The sequence below is a fragment of the Anser cygnoides genome, chromosome 7 (genome assembly GCF_040182565.1).
Source record: "Anser cygnoides isolate HZ-2024a breed goose chromosome 7, Taihu_goose_T2T_genome, whole genome shotgun sequence".
NCBI lineage: Eukaryota > Metazoa > Chordata > Aves > Anseriformes > Anatidae > Anser > Anser cygnoides.
In genome coordinates this window covers 28,497,489-28,517,938 of record NC_089879.1, presented here as the reverse complement: position 1 = coordinate 28,517,938, position 20,450 = coordinate 28,497,489, and the positions used below count along the sequence as shown (strand labels likewise).

At 39.5% G+C, this 20,450-nt stretch overlaps 1 protein-coding gene across 12 annotated transcripts in view; it reads right to left on the bottom strand.

Moving 5' to 3' along the window:
• The window catches only part of ANK3 (ankyrin 3), a 365,999-nt gene that overhangs the window by 132,866 nt on the left and 212,683 nt on the right, over positions 1-20,450 (bottom strand). For all 12 annotated transcript variants that reach the window (XM_067000746.1, XM_067000749.1, XM_067000752.1 and 9 more), the window contains 6 exons: positions 11,785-11,886; positions 11,222-11,320; positions 10,735-10,833; positions 6,047-6,145; positions 2,344-2,529; positions 457-555 (listed from right to left, as the gene is read on the bottom strand). In XM_067000746.1, coding sequence (XP_066856847.1) covers positions 457-555; positions 2,344-2,529; positions 6,047-6,145; positions 10,735-10,833; positions 11,222-11,320; positions 11,785-11,886 — 684 coding nt within the window. The remainder of the gene's footprint in view (positions 1-456; positions 556-2,343; positions 2,530-6,046; positions 6,146-10,734; positions 10,834-11,221; positions 11,321-11,784; positions 11,887-20,450) is intronic.

Genomic DNA, 20,450 nt, shown 5'->3' with positions numbered 1-20,450 from the left:
CTGTACCTCACTTCATTTTCTACCTGTCTTGTTTCTCAGATCTCCTTTATCATCTGACACTCGCATACGCAGTGAAGGCACAGCTGCTTTATTCACCACCAACACCTGCCCTCCATGTTCACTGGAAACAACTGCATATTGAGGACAACTCAACAGGGACAGCATTCCTGCCATATGGTAAGGCTACAGGTGGAGGCATTCATCTCACTGAATCTTTGCAACACTATGAAATCAGCAGCTGGTTTTGATTAAAATGGAGGTATTCAAGAGTGAGGACTAGAGCTTAGGTTCAGTTCAGAAGCACAGACACCCTGCTCCATACACCTTAAGGTAACGAGAGCTGTCAGGCCAGGCCTCTTGGCTGGCAAGCACAATGGGCATTTCTATACCTTGTGGAAAAAGTGTTTCAAAGTAAAGATGAAACAAACTTAAGTGTAACTATGATTTCACTCTTACCCTTGCAGTGAAGTCCACAGCAGCACCCCGATTTAACAGCAGTGTAGCTACATTGATATTTCCATAGTGAGCAGCTATGTGGAGGGGCGTGAACCCGCTCTGGAAAAACAAACAAACAAACAATTGATAATTTTTTTATATATATATATCTTTGGTACTCCCAAATTTGTATCACATCACTGACAAAAGCTAGTAATAGGAGTGTGCTGCAAGTCACCATTCCAATTCTGTACTAGTTTTTACTCACTGACAATTATTTACACACTGAGTCTAAATAAAAACATATTGCTCTGCAGAAGGGAAAAAAATAAGCATAACTATTCTAGAAGACCAGAACTAGGACAAAACTTTCAGTTACTTCAGAAAAACAGCAACAAAACATGTGAGTATTAAAGTAATGATCTTTTGTAAGAAAATAGTTTCTAATATAAACATCTACTTGTTATCAGTGTTGTCAGTCTTGCAAGTTAAATCTCTTAGAGATTCTTTGCAGAAGTTCAGATAGAAGTCATTTGATGATACTTGCTTTTTTTTTAAAAAAATAAATTCAAAGTAGATGCAAATGAAAACAACATCAAAGACCATTTTAAATGATTAATATAGATTTTTTTTTTCCAAGGGTTAGTACCATAAAGATCAGTCTCCCACTGAGGGCGATCACACTGGGTTATGTTCAGACACCACAAGTTATCAACCTAATTAGAAGATGCCTTACTGATAACACCACTTCAGTGAGTTATTTTCATATTTAAGTAGTTTTACTTCCTTTTAAAATAATGCTAAAACATGCAGCAATTCCATCAGTCCTGCAAAGTATGAAACCTTATGGGAACTAGATGCATTTCTAAATTGTTAGCAAGCCATGCTAGCTGCCACTGCCTTGCTTCGGGAGTTTTGCAGATTTAAAACCACTCTCAGATTGCTCTATTTGCTGACACCATCAAGGTAAGTGTCATGCAGAAGCCTGAAATCAGTCCTGGATGCACAACACGACAGGGTTGTCTGCAGCTCTTGACACATCTGGTAAACATCTACTCCATGAGAATCCCTGAAAACTCCATCTTACGTAATACAGCTCTTTTATGATGGCAATTAATTCCCAAGAATGCTGACTCTCATTTTTAAACCCTAGTTTCAGCTGCAGAAAGCCCTGGTATCTAAACTACAGTCTTCTCTAGCACATGCTACTTTATTTCATCTAAAGCGGGTGTCTATCCTATAAAAGGCAATGCAAAAAGGAGGAAGAAATGATGCAGAAGCACTAAGTCATGGAGGAGTGATGATGCATATATATATTTATATATACCTCTGTTGTTCTATTCACCATCATCTAGGTTAACACATTTGGAAGCAAAGAGGGGGAAAAAATGAACGGTTAGTTCACCACTGGTGATATGGATGCAGAAAGCGTCATGATTGCTACATGGCACGGCAGCTTGGATGACAGCACAGTTGGCACAAAGGAAGCTTGACTGAATGGAAGCTGAATGATCAAGTATTTTGAATGTTAATTGTTACATGTTTATCAGAGTTCTCTAAGTGGCAATTTCACAAACAACTAATCAAATGACTTAACTGGATGACCTCTAAAGCACACCACTACAGTATTGTCTTTCATTTCCAAGAGAACAGCTGTAATAATATATTGTTTATTATTTACCATTTGAAAAGATTTTAAAGGAGAAGTTAACCCTGATTTAAATAAAACTGAGGTGAGGAAGAAAGAGGCAAGGGAAGCAAAGTAAATATTATTTTTACTTACACACTATAGGAGAAATTTACACGTAACTCATAAGCAAAGTACCTCACTAAGAGAGATCTTCACTGGACGTAATACATGTGGTCAGCACTTAACAGCAACAAAAGTTGTTTCTTTTTACAACTGACCTTTGACTCCACATCAGCATTGTGGTCATTCTGCAGGAGCAAAGCTGCTGCCTTCGTATCATCCTTCCGAGCGGCGATGTGAAGAGCAGGAAGACGGACTTTTCCCTTCGTATCATTTTCAAGCAACAGCGAAACCACCTGGTCATGACCTTGCTGCAAAGCTACTGCCAAAGGTGTGAAACCATCCTGCAACATACAATGGGGACTCTCAACACCTATTCTGAACTTTGCAGGGGATGGAAATTGGAAGGGAAGAAATCTCAGCATTAGTGAGAGTAAAATTACAAGACACAAGCAAGCAAAACTGACTAGGACTTGGAAAAAAGCATGGAATTATTCACTATCATTTAATACATTTTATTATATACATAAGTATATGTGGCGATGATGTCTCCAAGACAAATTATCATCCTTCTTCCCCAAACCTACAGGTTATAGCATCCATTTATTTTTATTTTATTTTTAAATTTAATCTCTATCCTCTTAAATATCTAAATGTGGCAATTAAAACATAAATATATGCTTTTTTAAACATATATATATATTTTTAAATTATCAATATATTTATCTGTTAATAATACATTTCAATAATACTTGAAAAGGAATTCCACTTTCTCCCACGAAACCAGTTGTTTTACTACAACACCAAAGAGCACATTTCCACTTATGAAAATATAGATGTGACATACAATCCACTTATAAACAGAAATTATTTCCTTTCAGACTAGTAAATAGCCAACCAAAGAAATCTGGAATCAGAGACCTGAAAAATAGAATTTTTGTTTAAAAGATTTTAGAGTGGATTCCTCAAACACAGGAAAAGTACAGTCTGAGATGATTTAATAATTTTATTTTTATGGATTTTTAGAAAACTGAAAAATGAAAGAGTTGTTATTTAGATTCCCCAACATTTAAGTAGCATTCCAACCCAGAAAAACACACAGATTTGCCCAAGATAATACCCATAAACCCCTCAAAAACCACAAATGCAAATTACTCTACTTGGGATATTTATTTCACTATTACTTGTGATTCTTGATTAATATGTCTGAAGTTTATATTAGCAAACTTTGTTACAGTCCGGTTGGCAAACACATTCTGTGACTTTTTAACCACTTCTGTCATGTTGAATCTGTATGTCTAAGTGTGAAACAGAAGTGCAGCAATGACATAAAAGAATGCAGGTCCCTACCACGTCAAAAGTGCGGAGTTAAAATGTTAACTTTTGGGGAAACTGCATTTTAAGAGCAGAAGGGAGTTCTGGGAAAAAAAAAAAAAGGCATTTTTGCAAAATTTTGGAGGAAAAAAACAGATGGAAAATATCACTAAAATTCCTCGAATACTAACAAGGTTTTTTTGCACCCCCTTTTTTTTGGGCGGGGTGGGGGCGGCAGGGAGTTATCTTTCCTTTTTTGTTTTTTTTGTTTTTCTTTCCTCTTTTTTACATGCTGCACAGCTCTGGAGGCCAAAAAAACATCATGAGCACCGCAAAGAGGGCTCCAGAAATATAGCTACACTGTACCTGCACAAATGGATGCTCTTGCCTGGAGGAACCCTGATTGAGACAGCACATGCCTTGGTGACCTGGAGGCACCCGCTTCCCTCTCTATTTATACAGCCAACAGCTGCAGCACAGTCAGTGCTTCATGACGACAAGCTACCAACATCATCTTTTCTTATCAGGCTTTCTCTTCTGATAAAAATGAGAAAAAAAATCTCATGAGAAAATAAAAGTCCTAGGAATTCATTTTCTCCTTTCCTTAGGGAAAAGGGAGTGGACAAAGGGGAGCACTTCATTTCAACACCAGAACAGCTGCCATCTTCTATACTCCAGTTTCCTAACTCTGATGAGAGCTGCCCGTGGCTTTAGTTTATGCAGAGATCCCTGTGCCATGGCCAATCAAACTGTGACCAAGAATATTAGCAATGACAAAAATGCATTTCCACCACATGCTATCTGAAGATGCCAACCTACAAAAAGCAATTGCAAGTATCTTAACGTCAAGTACTATAATTAGTAACTGTACCTTAAAATATAAAGTAAAGCCCACCCTTGGAAAAAAATAATTAATTTAAAAATAAAAACAATTTAAAGAAAACAGGTGGTTCTATTTTTTTTATTTAAACACCTTTGTTATAGAGTTATTATTAGTGAATAGTTAGCTACGTATTAATTGTTTAATAAGGAAGGCTTTTGAACTTAAATTGACAGAGATCAATAATCTTTGTATTAAAGGTTTGACCAAGAGAAAATAATAAAGCACCTATAAGCAACTACCACAAACAAGTAGGGCAATAAAGGCAACACTGCTTTGTAGTCTGTTATCTTCAAAGGAATTCTCCAAGGATAAAATTAGATCACGCCTTATCAGGCTGAGTTGGAGAAAAGCTCAGCCTAGACTGACACACAAAAAGCTCATGGGTAAAAATACCTAACAATCAGAACCAAGTACCTGTGCACAACTGTATATATCTATTTTTAGAAAATCATATAGTGGCTAGGATATTTTCAAAAGTCAGAATCTGCTGTAGGTCTCTGGGTGTCTAATGACTTCACTGTTTCTAAGAGAAATTAGTTTTCTGAAAGCTGTATTTTTCAATTAATGTCCTACATTTAAAATACTTTGTTTTATTATTTCTTGGCTTTCGTGTCTTTGAGCTTTTCCAGGAAGTACTCTCTGATGCACATCGCTAGTTGTAAGAAAAGATTAGTGATTTTGAAAACTTTATTTTGATCCATGATTTATTGCTATAATACTGTCTTCAAAAGAGATGAAATTTTCCATACATGTATCAGTGTATAGTGATGCAATGAAGCGATTTTGCACTTTGTATTTTGCAAGAAGTGTGACCTTCTCAAATTAGCATTATTTTCTTTGTAATTTAAGTTCAGATAGAGCAATCAGATGTCAGTAAAAGGTTAGAGCAAATACTGAAATACTTCTTTTTGTTTTTAAACCAGATTAAATTCAGTACATTTAGGTACTATTTAAGACTAAATTTAAGCCTATTACTGTTTGCTATTCTTATAATCACCGGTATTTTTTTTTCCTTCCAAGTTGCCTTACTTGAGTTAGAATTACTTTTTAAATTAAGAAATAAAAACTTTTTTTCTTTTTTTTTTTTTTTTTGTAGAAAGATCACAGAACACCCTTCAAGGACAGATCTTCTGTCATGCTGTCAGCTTGAAATTATCACTGCAAGACCAGACAGGATAATTGAATGCTGCAGAGAGGGTATCAACATGGTAATAAATATAGTTCAGAAAATACTCCAAGCGCTAAGTAACCCTGGGTTTTTACTGGTATCCCAGAGCTGGCTTCAAAGCATAGATGAACACTTCTTGCTTTATGATTGCCCCCTACATCACTCAGTACTTTTAACAAAGTGTGGAGAATTTTTGTATCATGCACACAGCTTCCCTTTTTGAGTACATAACCTGAAAGATTACCAGTAATGACTAAGAGCACACCTATTTTTAGAACTGTTTCTAGTTAGAGTCATTTTTTATTTTAGAAACGGCAAGAGAAGGTTTAAAAATCTTTAAAAGCCAGTAACTCGATATTCATTAGCACACTTCGCAAAGAGAATTTTTACTGCTCTTTGATTTTGTATTTAAAAGACAAGTTTGGTATCAGCTGGCAAGGATCACTGCTGAAGCACATTTTGTTTTGTTCATGAACTGTAAAACTCAAACTTTTACCTCTGTGGCAAGGCTTTGACTGGCACCATTGTCAAGAAGAAACTTAACAACCTCCAGGTGGTTTTCTTGGGCTGCCATATACAGTGGAGTGAAACCATTCTGAAATAGGAAAACAAGAGTGTAAACACAAACATTTTAAACATACCAAAAATCTGCCAAACTGGTAGATTAGCAGGAAAACAAGTAAATTGCATGCTCACATACAGGTTAGTGGCATGATCACTGCTGATTTAAGTGAAGATAGGAGAAGGGTACTGTTATTTTAAAAGACGCAATGGAATCTTTCAGCTGCTCAGATACAATTACCACAGCTACGCAAGAGTACTTCCCTTTACATCTAATGTGAAGTCAAACTAAAAAACAGTTTGAACAAACCATTTGGAAGAGAGAAACTCCGATCCTTGGTAAATACAGCGGCAGCAATGGAAATGCAAAATGAGACATGCAAATACAAGGCAAGTCTGTAGCAACAGCAAGGACAATGACTCTTCAGAATACTTTCCAGTTTTTTTAATCTCTTCTCCATTACCTTTGACTTCTCATACACTTCTGCCTCCAACTTACAGCTTTTGTCTCCTCAAAAAGCTGCCTTTAGTGCACAGCCTGCTTTAAGTCACTGAGCTACTTCCTATTTCAGGCACCAGGAGATCCCAACGATAGCTGGTTCTCAGTAGTTTGATAGAGTTTTATCACTGTTTCTGACCACATTAGAGCATTTCTCCAACTATGCTTAAGTGAGTGACTTCAGACAATGCATTACAAGTATTAGAAACTGAAGAGCTTTATTCATTCTTTGGCAATTGCTTTCCACTTACTGTCAATGTTTTTGTTTTTCCCTTAACTGTATACAGGCCGCAGCCTTTCAGGAATTGGATTTTTGGGTTTTAACATTACAGCATTGTATTTTTCTCTATTGTTCTACACAGTTCTGAAATTCATGACTCACAAAACCAAAACAGCAAAATGAAATCATGAAATGTGTCCTGGGTTCAAGGTACTTCTAAAGAAATTCATGAAAGTTGCTGATTTGCACCTGAAATTGCTTGGTCTTCCTGCAGCACTGCATTCCCCACAGTGCAACAGTCATCATCATGTGGATAAACACACTTTACAGTAACAACTTAAAACATTCATATTATATTGACTGAACTGTTTGGTACTGCTGAAACAACCAAAAACAATCCCTTTCTCCTCTGATTTATCAAGTCCAAACACTAGAGAAAGGCTGAAACACAGTTAAGACAGGCAAAGATGGATTTTGAGTGACATGAAAACTTCTCATCCCAGTCTGAAAGTGTCAATGAAGTAAACAGAATAAAACAAAGAGGTAAGGGGTAGTTAAAAACAATGGGTAAAACAGAAGAGGTATTTCATCTGGCTTAAGTAACAGAGAAGTTCAGGAAGTGCTTCCATATGACCAGGTTTGGCTGAGATGGTGTCAGCACTCTCAGGTCTGCAACACGGCCAGGGCAGACATTTCGGCAGAGTGAAAGGAGCAGGGGAAGCAGCTCTTACAGCTGCAACTCTTACAAAGGACTCTGACCCAGCTTCTGCAGGAAACTAATAGAGCCAAACAGAGATGAGCTGTAACAACTCTGGCCATGTATTTGCATCAAAGACATGAACATCCTGAATTCTGGAGAGATGAAGGCAAATTGTAGTCTAAGACTTGCAGCAGTGAATTATGTCTGAGTTATAGTAGCCACAGTAAAAACAGCTGAGAGACATCTGACTGTCACAGCAATGGGGCAGAGCTGCATGGCACACATCCAACCCAGAGCACACAGGAGAGCGCAGGTGACCTGGGGCCAAGCACGCAGGCTTCACTGGCAGCAGAAACAAATAGGAGTTCAGAAAAAAAGACAGTTGGACAAATGGCGTGAACTGGACATTTGATCCAAGAAGAATTTTACAATCACCAAGACACTGAGCAGCTGTGAAGCCACATGTTTACAAGGCTTACACAGGCTGCAAGGTCTGTGGCTGTTCCGGTATTTGAGTAATTTGGTGTCTATTTAGTAAAGCACAGCTACAAGCCTAAGGTGGGCACCGAAGTCCTTCCAGAGTCCAAGCAATGTGTTAATATACTCTCCAGAAACAAGGCCTAACAGTTTAGCTACTGTACAGTTAAAATTCTGTTTAATGAATACGAAAGAACCCAGAAAGTGCTTGCTGAGGACTCTAATATGCCACATTACAGGTTATTTTTATAGTGAACAACAGTGTCTGGCATTTTTCCCTATTGTTTCATGGCACACTCAATATCTATTTACTAACTCAGCTGGAAACTAAGATTAATTTTTTTTTTAAGTTTTAAACATTTGTATTTAGAAAGCAAGCAGGAAATGATTCCTAATTATTAGTTTTGGAAAATAATTAATAGGTGAAATTTCTCAGAACCAAGTATTATTATAGCATCTGGAGGCAGAGCAGAACCTTTTCTCCTAAGCTAAAGTTATTGCACAGTACTCATCATCTTTCCCCCCATACTGTGCTTTTTCATCCCTCTCAAAATAAGAGGCTGAAATTGCCAGACAGTCAACAAGCCCTAAGAAGTGGTACAAAATTCACACTTTTTTTTTTTTTTAAGGACAGGAAGATTTGGTTAAAAAAGGTCTAACATTACTATTGCTAGTGCTATCAGGAAGGTAGAACTGTTATCTTCAAGGGAAGATGAAACAAAGCCCAACTCACACAAAACAGGGTCAGCATCAAAAAGAAATAAACAACCAAAACCTCTGGGTGGTCTCTCTGTGGGTAAGCCAAACTCAACAGAAAGTTATTATAAGCTTTAGAAAGGCTCAAGTGATGCAGAGCCACAGACAAAGCTGGTGCGGGGCAGTTTGTTAACAGGGTGCTCCAGGGACAACAAAGATCTCCCCAGGAAGACTGATCTCAGGTGGAATCACTCCCAGGTACTGGTGTGAAATGGCCAATATAAATGTCTCTCAAGCAAACACATCACTGGCCTTCAAATGGAGGAGGGAAATCTTTTATTCTCACATGCTAGCAGAATTAGGGTAATGTGGCCAAACCTCAGGGTGTATGGACAATGCAGTTATGTAAGGTGTTTACAATCTCAAATTATTTTTAGTTTCAGGGCTGAATACAAAAGTTCTGCGCCACAAGAAGAGACAATCCTTTCATAGCCATCCTACTTCAACAGGAAAACCACTGGAAATGTTTCTGCTTTGTTTTACTTTCTAAAAGTCACAATTTAAATTGAAACTATTTTTCTTCTCTTCAAATTCTGTAGAGCCTGAAACCAAATATTACTGTATCTAGCTAGTATAAAGGAGTGAGAAAGTGGAACCAAGTAGCCTGTTTCCTTTGTCTGGGTGAGAGAAACATGAAATACAGATCACAAATAACTAATATGCTTGAAATATTCTCTTAAATTTTTGTTTGTGTTATCTGAGAGACATTAAGAACGTTTCTTTAAAATGTACTACACAACATTTTTACTGTTCATTTTTAAATTTTCTTTGTAAAAAAATAGCGTCCATCATGCCCACATCTTTATAGTGCAGAATAATGGCAATACTGGGCCAGATAAGGCCACCTCCTAATCCGATCCCCCTTCTCTGACACTGCCTGCGTGCCAGCCCCTGAGCAGCAAGAACAGAAACAGGGCAGGCACCCAAGGACACCTCCTGTGACAGAGCCACCCAGCTTCCAGCTGGCTGTGGTTTATGCATGTTTTGAACCAGCATTTTCCTCTGTTTCATTCTGCTGCTCTGAACACCAACACTGTTTTCCCTCTTTTCAAATTTTCTATAATTGACCTAAATGTTCACTCAAAGGACTTCACAAAACTTAAAAGCTCTGCATATGCTTACAGTATCTCTTCATACACGGAAAGGAGAAGGGCTCAGTGAAGCCTGAGACACTGGATTATGTGAAACAAGATCCCTCTCATTTGAGTAAATTCTCTTCCACTGTGGTTTTATCAGTATCTCCTCTGACTCTGTAACAATTAGCAGCTCATAGGACACTGGAGGGCAGATCTAAGGCTGAAGGGTAAATGCTTTTCTGTGCTGCCTATTACAGAACGACTTCAAGTAACCTGCAAACACCCCTGGACATGGCTGTGCTTTTTTCATCTCCAGGCGTGTGTCTGTGTGGCTCCCAGACAGCTTAAAATGGAGATATTATTTCTATGCTTTTTCTGCTGGTGAATTAGGTGGGCAACTCAGAGTTAATCCCACCTGATGGTTGACATACCATGTGGGAAAAGACCTAAACACAATTTGGGATTTCACTGTGTCTGCAGGGGAAAACAAGACTTGATGTCTCCATAATGCTTCTCACAGCTGACGACCTGGTGAGGGGTAGAGCAGAAGAGCTGGAAGCATTTGAAGTTTTAATTGTATGTTGAGTTACAAGGTGGGAGTGAACTCAGCACTACACTCAATAAAATGTCTGGTTCAGTAATAAAACAGCAGCTGTGTGTTTAAACTTTGTCCTTGCACCTGTCATCCTTTATCTGCATTGTGTGGAACAGCCAGAAAAGGATGTTTTTTGATTTTTTCAGGATTGTATTAATCTTACTGAATATATCAAATACATTCAAGGACCAGCATTAATACTATGACTCTACCAAACAAACCTAACAACACTGTAAGGGGAGAAGGATTTTCATGTCAGCAATGTTTTTGATAGACCAAGACCCAGAAATACTACTTTACCTGAGACTGTGCATTGACATTGGCCCGATTTGTAACCAACACTTTGACTACTTCTGCTTGCCCAGCGAGGGATGCTATGTGCAATGCTGTGTTTCCTTTCTGAAATGAGAGAGTGATATTTGAAAAGAGTACAAAATTTGAAAACATGACAATGCTTTCAAGAACATGGTCCAGTCTAATATATACAGTATTTCTTTGGATAAAATACTCTTACTGAATATTTCCAATGACTAAGTTAATTCTAGAAGATACAGAAACCTACACATGGAGACCTAAACAGAAATGTACAATTTGTTGAGTAAATTGCATCCCTAATAATCTGTGACACTTACTATAATCTAAAATGTTTCTATAAGGATCCTTGAGACCGTTTCACCAGTGGGAAATGGGCAGTTAGTGCTACAGTAATGTCTGTAATCAGTTGGCCAACACCTTGCACCCATGGCATAAGCGTGAACAAGAGAACAATTAGATAGGCCTGACTAACCTTTGTCGCTGCATCCACGCTGGCACCTCGCTGTATCAGTTCAGAGACAACTTCTACGTGCCCTTCTTTGGAAGCGAGATGGAGAGCATTCAACCCATTCTATTTAAAAACATAAGGGAAAAAAAGAAAATGAAACACAAAAGACTGAACCAGGTTTTCCGTTGCACCAAACACCACATCAGGAGATGAAAGATTACATCCCAGTGAGAGGGCTGTTTCCAAAAACTATTATTATGTGAACTTTACAACTAGATAGCAATGACAGAGTATGAACTAAGTCAGGACATGCTAGTTCTGGGGTCTCAAGTTCCGAATGCTGTCCCATGACCTGATGTAAAACAAATGAAATGAAAGAATGTTAAAGAGCACAACATTCGGTAAGTGGAATTGAAATGATGTCTTGGTAAGGTGTAAAAACAAAAGTTTCACTTGGGTAAGAGACGTAAACTTGGCTCATCAAAAACAAACATAAGCTATCGCTGACATGAAGCGCAAATATATAAACAGATGCGAGAAAGAGGGAGAGAGCATATCAAGCAAATTTCATGAAAGTATTTTTCAACCTGATTAGAAATGTTGATGTCCACTCCACTTTTTAAGTAGTCAAGAGCCTTTTCCAAGTTGCCAGCTCGAGCAGCTCTCAAGTAACTTGCATTCGTGTCAGACTAGAAGAAAGAAGGAAAAATTCTGTTAGAAATTACAGCACCATATAGAAATATATTCCCTTGACAAAGAAGTTACTTACGACACAATGTATTGTGCACACATTTAACTAGACAGGGAAGGATTTCAAACTGAGTTATCAAATATGGGTCAAATCCTGCCCTCCTTGCTTATGCAAACTCCCTGTGGTGTAAACAGGCTTTCCACCTGACTAGGCAGCACCACGTTTGACTTCAGATATAAACGTCAATTATGCAGCACTGTCTAACACACAAGTCTAGTAGCCAGGGACACATCTGGTACTCAGCAAGGAAGACAAACATGGTGAGACTCAGGATAGGACTCCATGGAAACCATTCTGCTCTTTCCAACAGAGCTGCATCATCTTCAACATCCAAGCTGAACAGACTGGACCAGTACTATGAGATCTTACATGACAGATTAAAAACCAAAATACTCTGTGTTGAAAGGCTGGACTACCTGAATGAAAACCATGATTCTATGAGATAAGGCATTTACAATCTAGTGACTTGATAATGTTTTATTTTCCCCATTCTCCCTCACTTTATGGCACATTTTATTTACGATATTTGTCCACATTTCAGTGAAGTAATCGGAAATCCCTAGGTACACTGCCATTATCTCTTCACTGCATATTATTTTTTTTTTCAGATCTTCTTTTCAAGATGGCTTTCAAATTTGCTTTATTATGACCTCAGCTTGAATGTCAGGATGGCAGAAAGGATGGTTAAGTCATGAAAGAGATCACTGAAAAGTAATTCCCATCCCCAGAGGGTTTTAACAATGAGTTATGCAAATAATCACAAAGAATGGTTTAGATAATGCTGATCCTGCCTTGGAGCAAGTGGAATGAACGGTGTTAGCTTTCAAGAGGGACAAAATCATATAATCTTTGATTTTATCTGTACCAGAGCTTCCCCTGCCATCTTGGGAAGTCAACGCATCTTTTTGTGCCTGAGAGGAACTGTCACGTTTTTTCTCAGTATCATTTCATCACAGGCTTCCATTGCTGCAGCTTTAAATGCTCTAAGATCCTGTACGGCTCCAAAAGAATGCAGTGATTACCTTTAGCGGAACAAAATAAAGGCAGTAACTGCTGAAATATAAAACATCCTGGCACCAATACTCAGTTACTTATCCAGCACTTAACTGATTTTTTTCATTCCGCATTTTCTAGATTTGCTATAGACTTTTCTCCTCTCCTGTCAATGCAGCTGCTGCAAACTGGATATTCTGTTCAAGCACTGCCTCCAAGCCCATCTGAAGTCACTTTCTCATGCAGGATGAAGCAATCCTGGGCATAATGACAGCAGAACAGCAAGCTGCATGAAGACGGCTTTCCTGCTTGCACAGAGACAAGCTACAAGGCTCTTTCACTAGTTACTTTCAATATGAGAAGCTCTCTCTTTAAAGGACAGAACCACTACTTACAGACTCTTCATTTTCTTCTAAGTTCTGTCCACACGGCATTATACTTTTGATGTTTAATCACTAATGTACTATCTTCTCTGCTCTTAATTTTTATTTTCCAAGCACACCATGCTGATCATTACAATTGAATACAAATCAATTTCTGTGATATGCTTCCAAAAAAACAGTCCTCAAATACCAATGTTCAGTTCGGCTCTATCCAAAGCAAGGTGCTACTACACGTACAAGGTGCTGCACGGTGAGAACTGTAAAGAATATGGGGAAAAATAGCTGCCTGGAGAGACACAGTAGAACAATGGCATTTGGAAGATCATCTGAACTGTGCAATGCAGATTATTACAGGAGACAGGCCATTTTCTCAGTGCTTAGCAACAGCAGTCACTGGGGTAAAAAACAGGTCAGCACTTTATCAGCATTACCAAAGGTATGAGGAAGGGCTTAATAGACCAGGAGCCTTTTTTGTCACAGCGCAATGGCATGTCTGTTTGGCACAGTCAGCAGGTGGACGATAATTAACATCAGCTGTTTACAGCTGCTTCTGGGTGGGGAAGCGATGCACCAGACAAGCTTGCTATGAAAAATCAGTTCCAGCTAGTCACATTAATTCCTGCCAGACAAGAAACATGCTGGTACTCAGAAACATTTGAACCTTTCTATCTGCTCAAGCGAAATGCAGGGAAATGGAAAAAAAAAAAGGAGGAAGAAGGAATGATAAATGGCTAATATTCACATTAATGGCAAACTGCTGTCTCACTGCAGAGGAAAGCAGTGCTGGTGTCTTTTAAGGACTTCTCCTGGAAGCACTTGTTCTATAAAGAGGGAGGACAAAGGTTAGGTCACACTCCCAGCGTGGGGATGTATAAAAATGTTGCAAATCAAGCCAACTCAGGTGCTGCTAAGTGATGCACCGATCTATTCCTGAAAGCCCTCAAGCCAAGAGAATGCCTCCCTTTGCCAGTCACCACTGAGAACTCGCTTGTTTTGCTCAAATTACCAGCAACAGCCCTGCCAGCAGCAGCCAGGGGAGGCAGGCTGGGGGGGACAGAGCCACGCTCACCAGCTCTCACTGTGTAAACCAGGAGAAACAGTGCAGACGTGCAGAGGCACTGCAGTAAGCACCTGGAAGCACCCAGAGAAATTGCCACTCAGAACACGTTGGGGATAACAAAAACTCTCCTACGCTTCAGGTGGTCTGAGCTGGCACTCCCAGCTTCCACACTAATGGCTTCCAGTTGCTTGAATGTGATGGAGCTCGTGTGAAACTGCACGAGCTGCCTTCACAGCCAGGGTGTAACACATCCCTATGTACTGAGAAAGGCAATAGCAATGCTGTTCTAGCTACAAGTGCAGAGCACAGCACTGCATGGGCTGCTGCAGGGAAAGTTAACTCCATCCCAGCCAGACCCAGTACACTAACCTTGGCCAAAGCTCCCAAGTCCTCAGACTGAGTTAAAATTCACCCTTTCTAGGGCACCAACCACAGAAATTTTGAGGAGACAACAAATTGAGGTTGTACAATTGTGCAGAAAGTTCACCAGGGCTTCTGGGATTCTCTCCATCCATTATGGTCTCTGCCATAAGCAGAAACATGCAGTAACATCAGACAGAAAAGTGAGCCAGCATCTTTGGAAACCGAAATCAGTTTAAGCCTCTCTAAAAGCAGCACTGCCAGCTTCCAGTTTCCCTACGACTAAGACATTATTTCAGACCTACTCCAATGGAGAAGAGTCTTACAAGCTTTTTCTATCTTACAAAATGACTTGAATACACTTGTTTTTAAGGCATTCCATTTCCAAAAACCAGGAGAACTAACAAACCATATGCAACTTTTACAAAAGCTAAGCACAGAGGTCAATCACCTCCTTTTCCAATTAAATAAGCAAATGCACAAAAACAGTTTTAACGAGGAAAATACTGTTCAGTGACTGCAATCAAGAACTCATGGGGACAAGCTCCACAGCACCTGGAGCAACCTTTCAAAGACGACAAAAAGATTTTGCATTCCAGAATAACGGGCAGCAGCCAACTTCCCACCTGAACAAGGCGGGCGAAATCAGAAGGTGAAATTCCACTTAAATATGGGTTACCCTGCAGTGCTAATGGCACTCTCCCACCTTCTATGATTTGCATGCTGAGTGCGGTATTACAATAATACGGTTTAAGCTCCTAATTTGCTCTAAGTCTTGGGACTTGCAAGTGGTATCTACTGTTGCTTGTGGACTGGAGAAACATATTTTACAGTTTACGGTCACTTCTCAGTTTTATATTCCACCATCATTTCAGCCAAACCCACTGAATTTCCAGAACACAGCCATATACAGAAAAGTTTCAAACAGAACAAGATGCAAAACCACCAAAATAAATCAGCTACAACTGACGCAAATCAATTAAATCCCATCCTTCCCCAAACCCGGGGCAAATAAGCCCATCCCAGAAAATGGCAGTGAGACCAGTAGATGTGAACTTTGCTGTCTAAGCTGTTTGATTATTATAGCTGATCAGAAATCATCCATCTGGATTTCTAATGAAAAAAAAAATTTTACACAAAATCTATTTCTAGTATTATCATAATATTTTTATTTTGCACTGGGACAGTAAGAAAATACATGCACTAGACTTCTCTGAGTCATCCTGTGTTGAACTACTTTATTCAATAAAAAGGCAATATTGTATTTTGACAGTCCACAGCTGAACTGCAGAGCTGCTACGTACAGTTCAGGTGCCTCGTGTGCCTTTTCTGCCCCTGTGGCAGTAGAGCTCACATGGCGTTTGGGAGTTTCAAGTCACAGGGATACTTCAGTGACTCGTGGTGATACAGTTCAACAGTGAGAACCAGCCGACAGAGGCAAACAAGGGTACGAGGCAACAGAACTACCACTTCCATGATTCACAGACCAGGACAGAAACTTTAAAAAAAAAAAAAAAGAGAGAGAAATTGATCAAAAAACATCAAACCAAAACATTCACATTTCTGGGCCTAAAATTTTCTCAACTTTACATTTCTATTTTAAGCCTAAATTCGATATTTAAAATTCTTTTGTTTTCCAAATACTACAATGAAATGGAGAAGTGCCGTTTCCTATTGGCACTTTTTTGCTTAGGACAGAGACTCTTGGAGTCCCTGATAGAGCCTGTAATTGCCACTGCATTGCATAGGCAGGAACGGCATCAGAGCTGAGGCTCAAATCACTGAAGGATTTTAGAGTCCAAATAAGTTTAACAATAATGTTAGTAATTATTTATCCAGATTGTCATCATGCCTGGGAGCCCATGTAAAAGGCTGGTCAAGGACCTGTTATGTTAAATGGATTAAATAATGCAGTAAGGAACAAAAGAGGTTTACACGTGGGACAGTCAGGCAGGTAAGTGCTCCCTGGTGGGTCACTGCTCTTTCACAGCCACCTCCACTTCCCACCCTAGCCGGTGTCTGAAAGACAAGCTGCCTACAGACAGCACATCTACAGGGCATTTCCTTAATGGACCTAAAAAAAACCCCTCCATTCTTAATTATTCAAACCTCAATATTCCCAAGAGGCATCCTGTATGCTAGCAGTCTATTCAGATCCCCCACTTCCTTTTATTTTTTTTTAATCAATCCCAATATGAAATGAAGATGAGAATTGGCTTGTGATTCTCCACAGTCTTGACAAATACCAAGAGAACAACAGCCATGGGATATACATCAAAACACCCTGAACCTCAGATGTTCTTACACTCAGCCACGAAGATTGCAGCCCTTCTTCTTGTGCATTCGGCGCAGGCTTTATCCCCTAAAGCCTTTCACTGCTCTCTGTTGTGTTCCCTGTGGATACTGCCTTTTCATTCTCTATATCCAGACCTAAATTAGTATCATTGTTCTTACAATTGTTTTCATTCTTGGAGACACACACCTCAGATCCTGCGCACAGCATTTAATTTTGGAATGGCAGACAGTATTTCATAAATAGTGGATTTATGAGAGTACCAGCATTGATGCGTGCATAATAACAAGCATTTTCTTCATAGATGTTAAGACTTGTTTCTTCCCCACTGTACTTTCCGGAAGAAAAAGGAACCATTTCTGGTTTTAAGAAATGCATAAATGCAGACTGGTTAATGAACAGAGCGCTTATGCAATGCACACTTTCTTTTTAATTTTGTGTATTCCCCTTCCATGTCCTACAGTGCAACTCACCTCTCTAACACAAAGCATGATGATGAACTCTCAGGCTGCCTGCAGCCCTGAGGAGGTTTCCCAGTCTGGAGCTCGTTTTAACAGCATTCATCCCAGGGATGTCTCTGGAAAGGGCTGAGGCTGGATGAGCTGTGCTGGCAACAGCGCTCCATTTCCCAGCCCTTCTTTACCCTACGGCCCTCTAGTCCCTGTGACATGCAAGGGTAAGACCTGAGACCATTGCCCTGTTTTGAAGAAAAGCTATGTAAGTAAGTTAAAAACACTCTTGTTACAGGAAAGAGTAATTCTTAAGTCAGTTGGATACTACCTTAAGCCTCCATTTTAAAACAGAAAATGCTGATGCTGACTCACACTAGCAAATACATGTTCAGTATCTTTTTCTGCAAGTGCTCACAGTGAAGTAAGAGGGTATTTATCATGAGTAAAGACAAAATCTGTTAGCAAATATCGCACCGACTGTCAGCCCAAGTTTTGGCTTGGCTTTTCCATGGGAATAGAGAGGGTCCCTCCAGAAAACTGAGAGCTTATGTATTATTTAGCAGGCCCCTACGGTGTAAAGCCATTATCTTCAACATGCACAGCCCCTCTCCCATACTGACAGTATTTTTATTACGGCTCATCCCTTTTGCCTTTGTGTTCTGCTTACAGTGACTTCTTTTTCAGATTAAAAATCCTGTCTTTTTTTTTTTTTTTTTTTTTTTCATTGAGAGCAGGGTTTTGTTTTTCACTCCATCTTTAACAGTAGCTGTTGTGAAGGGAAACCCCCAGCAGGTTCCCATTGTGCTGGAGCAGGATGCATTCTGGCTTGAGTCCCAACAAAAAGATGCTAACGATGCCTAACATTTGTTGGGGGGGTGGGGTGGGGGGGGAGGCAATGACCTCATTTTAAGTGATGAACTTATGTTACTTCCATTTGGAAACGTGCTCAGTAAAATTAGCCTTGCAGGAGCATGAGAAGACCTGAGAAAACAGCTGATAGCGTGTGTGCTTATTTTGGTAAGGGTGGGCTTTCTGCAACTGACAGATTTTTTCTTTGGTGCAAGGCCCAGCTCTGACAGGTAAGAACTACACTGGAAACTGGAGGTCCTCAGCATTTCCTACATTTTGCTCCTATGTTAATTTAGAATTTTCCTCCAGGCAAATGTCTTACATTCACTTGGTAAGGGATCAAAATTTATTTCAATTAAATTATACTGGCCTGTTAACAGCAATAACTGAACCAAGTGAACTAAGCTGGCCATATGATTTTCTAGGGGAGATTCTTCATCCATTCACCCTCCTACCTCGTAACTGAATCTGCATTAGAAAAATTCACTTGCATCTTCTTCAGTAGAAAAGGGGCTGGTTGGATGGGATGGATGATAAAGTGTTCTCTGTGCAAACAACGATGGCTGTACTCATGCTTTACATACCACACCGCAGTGTTTTCTTCTGATAAGAATGTGACAGCCTGGGGCCAACTGCTATCTGCAGTTCTGCTGTTAATTATCCTTCAGAGATGCTCTTGGGATCACAGCCTTAAAAACAACCACAGGGCAAGAGGAAAAGCTCCATTCCCACTGCCTGAAAATTCAAAGGATACATCCTTTGGCTAGGGAAAGCTAGCTATTTTAAATATGATTGTAGAATTATAAATGATTTAATTACTGGTCAAAAAACAAAATCCCTCCACTTGTTTGTCTTATCATGGAATTTAATCGTCAGTTTTCTTGGTCGTATTATTGTACTATGCATGATAAACTAGCCAAAATACTGTACTATTTACTATGTCCCCATAACTTGCCCTATTTGAACTATGTAACTGTGATCCAATTTCCAAAAGTTAAAAAAAATTACACTGGTTTCAGGCTGTGTGAAATCCCTCTTCTTGGTCATACCTGTGGAGACTAAAGTATCTCATATTTCTGCAGCAATTGCACCTGACTCCACAATCAACAGTACTTGCAACTACAAGGGCTCTATCCCTTTGCAGAAGCCAACCTAATATGTTTACAGAGAAAAAAAATACTACAAGAAAAATAACACATTTAATCAGTCCAAGCAGTTTTCAAGACGTATTTTAGATTCTGCTCCTCCCTTCTAGAAATCTTAGACCAAAACAAGAAAAAAAACAACGCAAACAAAGAAGTTTCTTTCCTTATTGGACCGCAAGACAAGGTAAGGCTGACATGCAGATTTAGCATGTATCTTTTTGAAGATCATTTACAAAACCCTAGCTGTCTCAGCAAAATGCTGAATCTGTGCTCAGTGCTACCACTGAAAATGAGCCACCTGTATTTGAGCAGAAGATGGCTGAAAAGGACCCAGACCCAGAGATGGTCAGGCTGGGGCACACAAGAACATTTCACACCTCCCAGTGCAAGAGGTGTTTATGACTGCCTTTAACAGTATCAGGAGGCCTGGGGTGAGTTGTTTGCATGCAATGACAAACATCTCCTGTGAAGTTCTGACGCAGCTCTCTTCCTGTACAAGTTGCCTGGACTTTACGCACGCGGTCTTCTCCAGTGGACAATAAATCTAGCCATTCATGAGAACTGTGATGCAACTAATCCTGCCCTGGGTGTCTTTAAATGTCTGAATGACTGCTTCCTGAGGGAACTCAAACACAGAATGGAAATGGAAAGCAGCTGTTACTCTTTCTGTTTCTACAAAGAGTGAAGGTGTGTGATTTCCAAGGCACAAAAGACATGCACAGAGTTAAATGGGAAACCCTTGCCGAACATCCACATTACATGGATGTTACGTTCAACATGTTTATACCTGCTGAAAATCCCCCTAAAGCTGCCATTTCCATCCATAGTAGTTACTTGTCACCACAGATATTTAACAAATACAGAACAATTTAACTGGAATTCTAATTAATGTCTGACAACCCCATAAAAAGCACCTGAAATGACATCAAAGCAATCCCCCAGGGCCAATGTTCAGACAGGAGGCAAG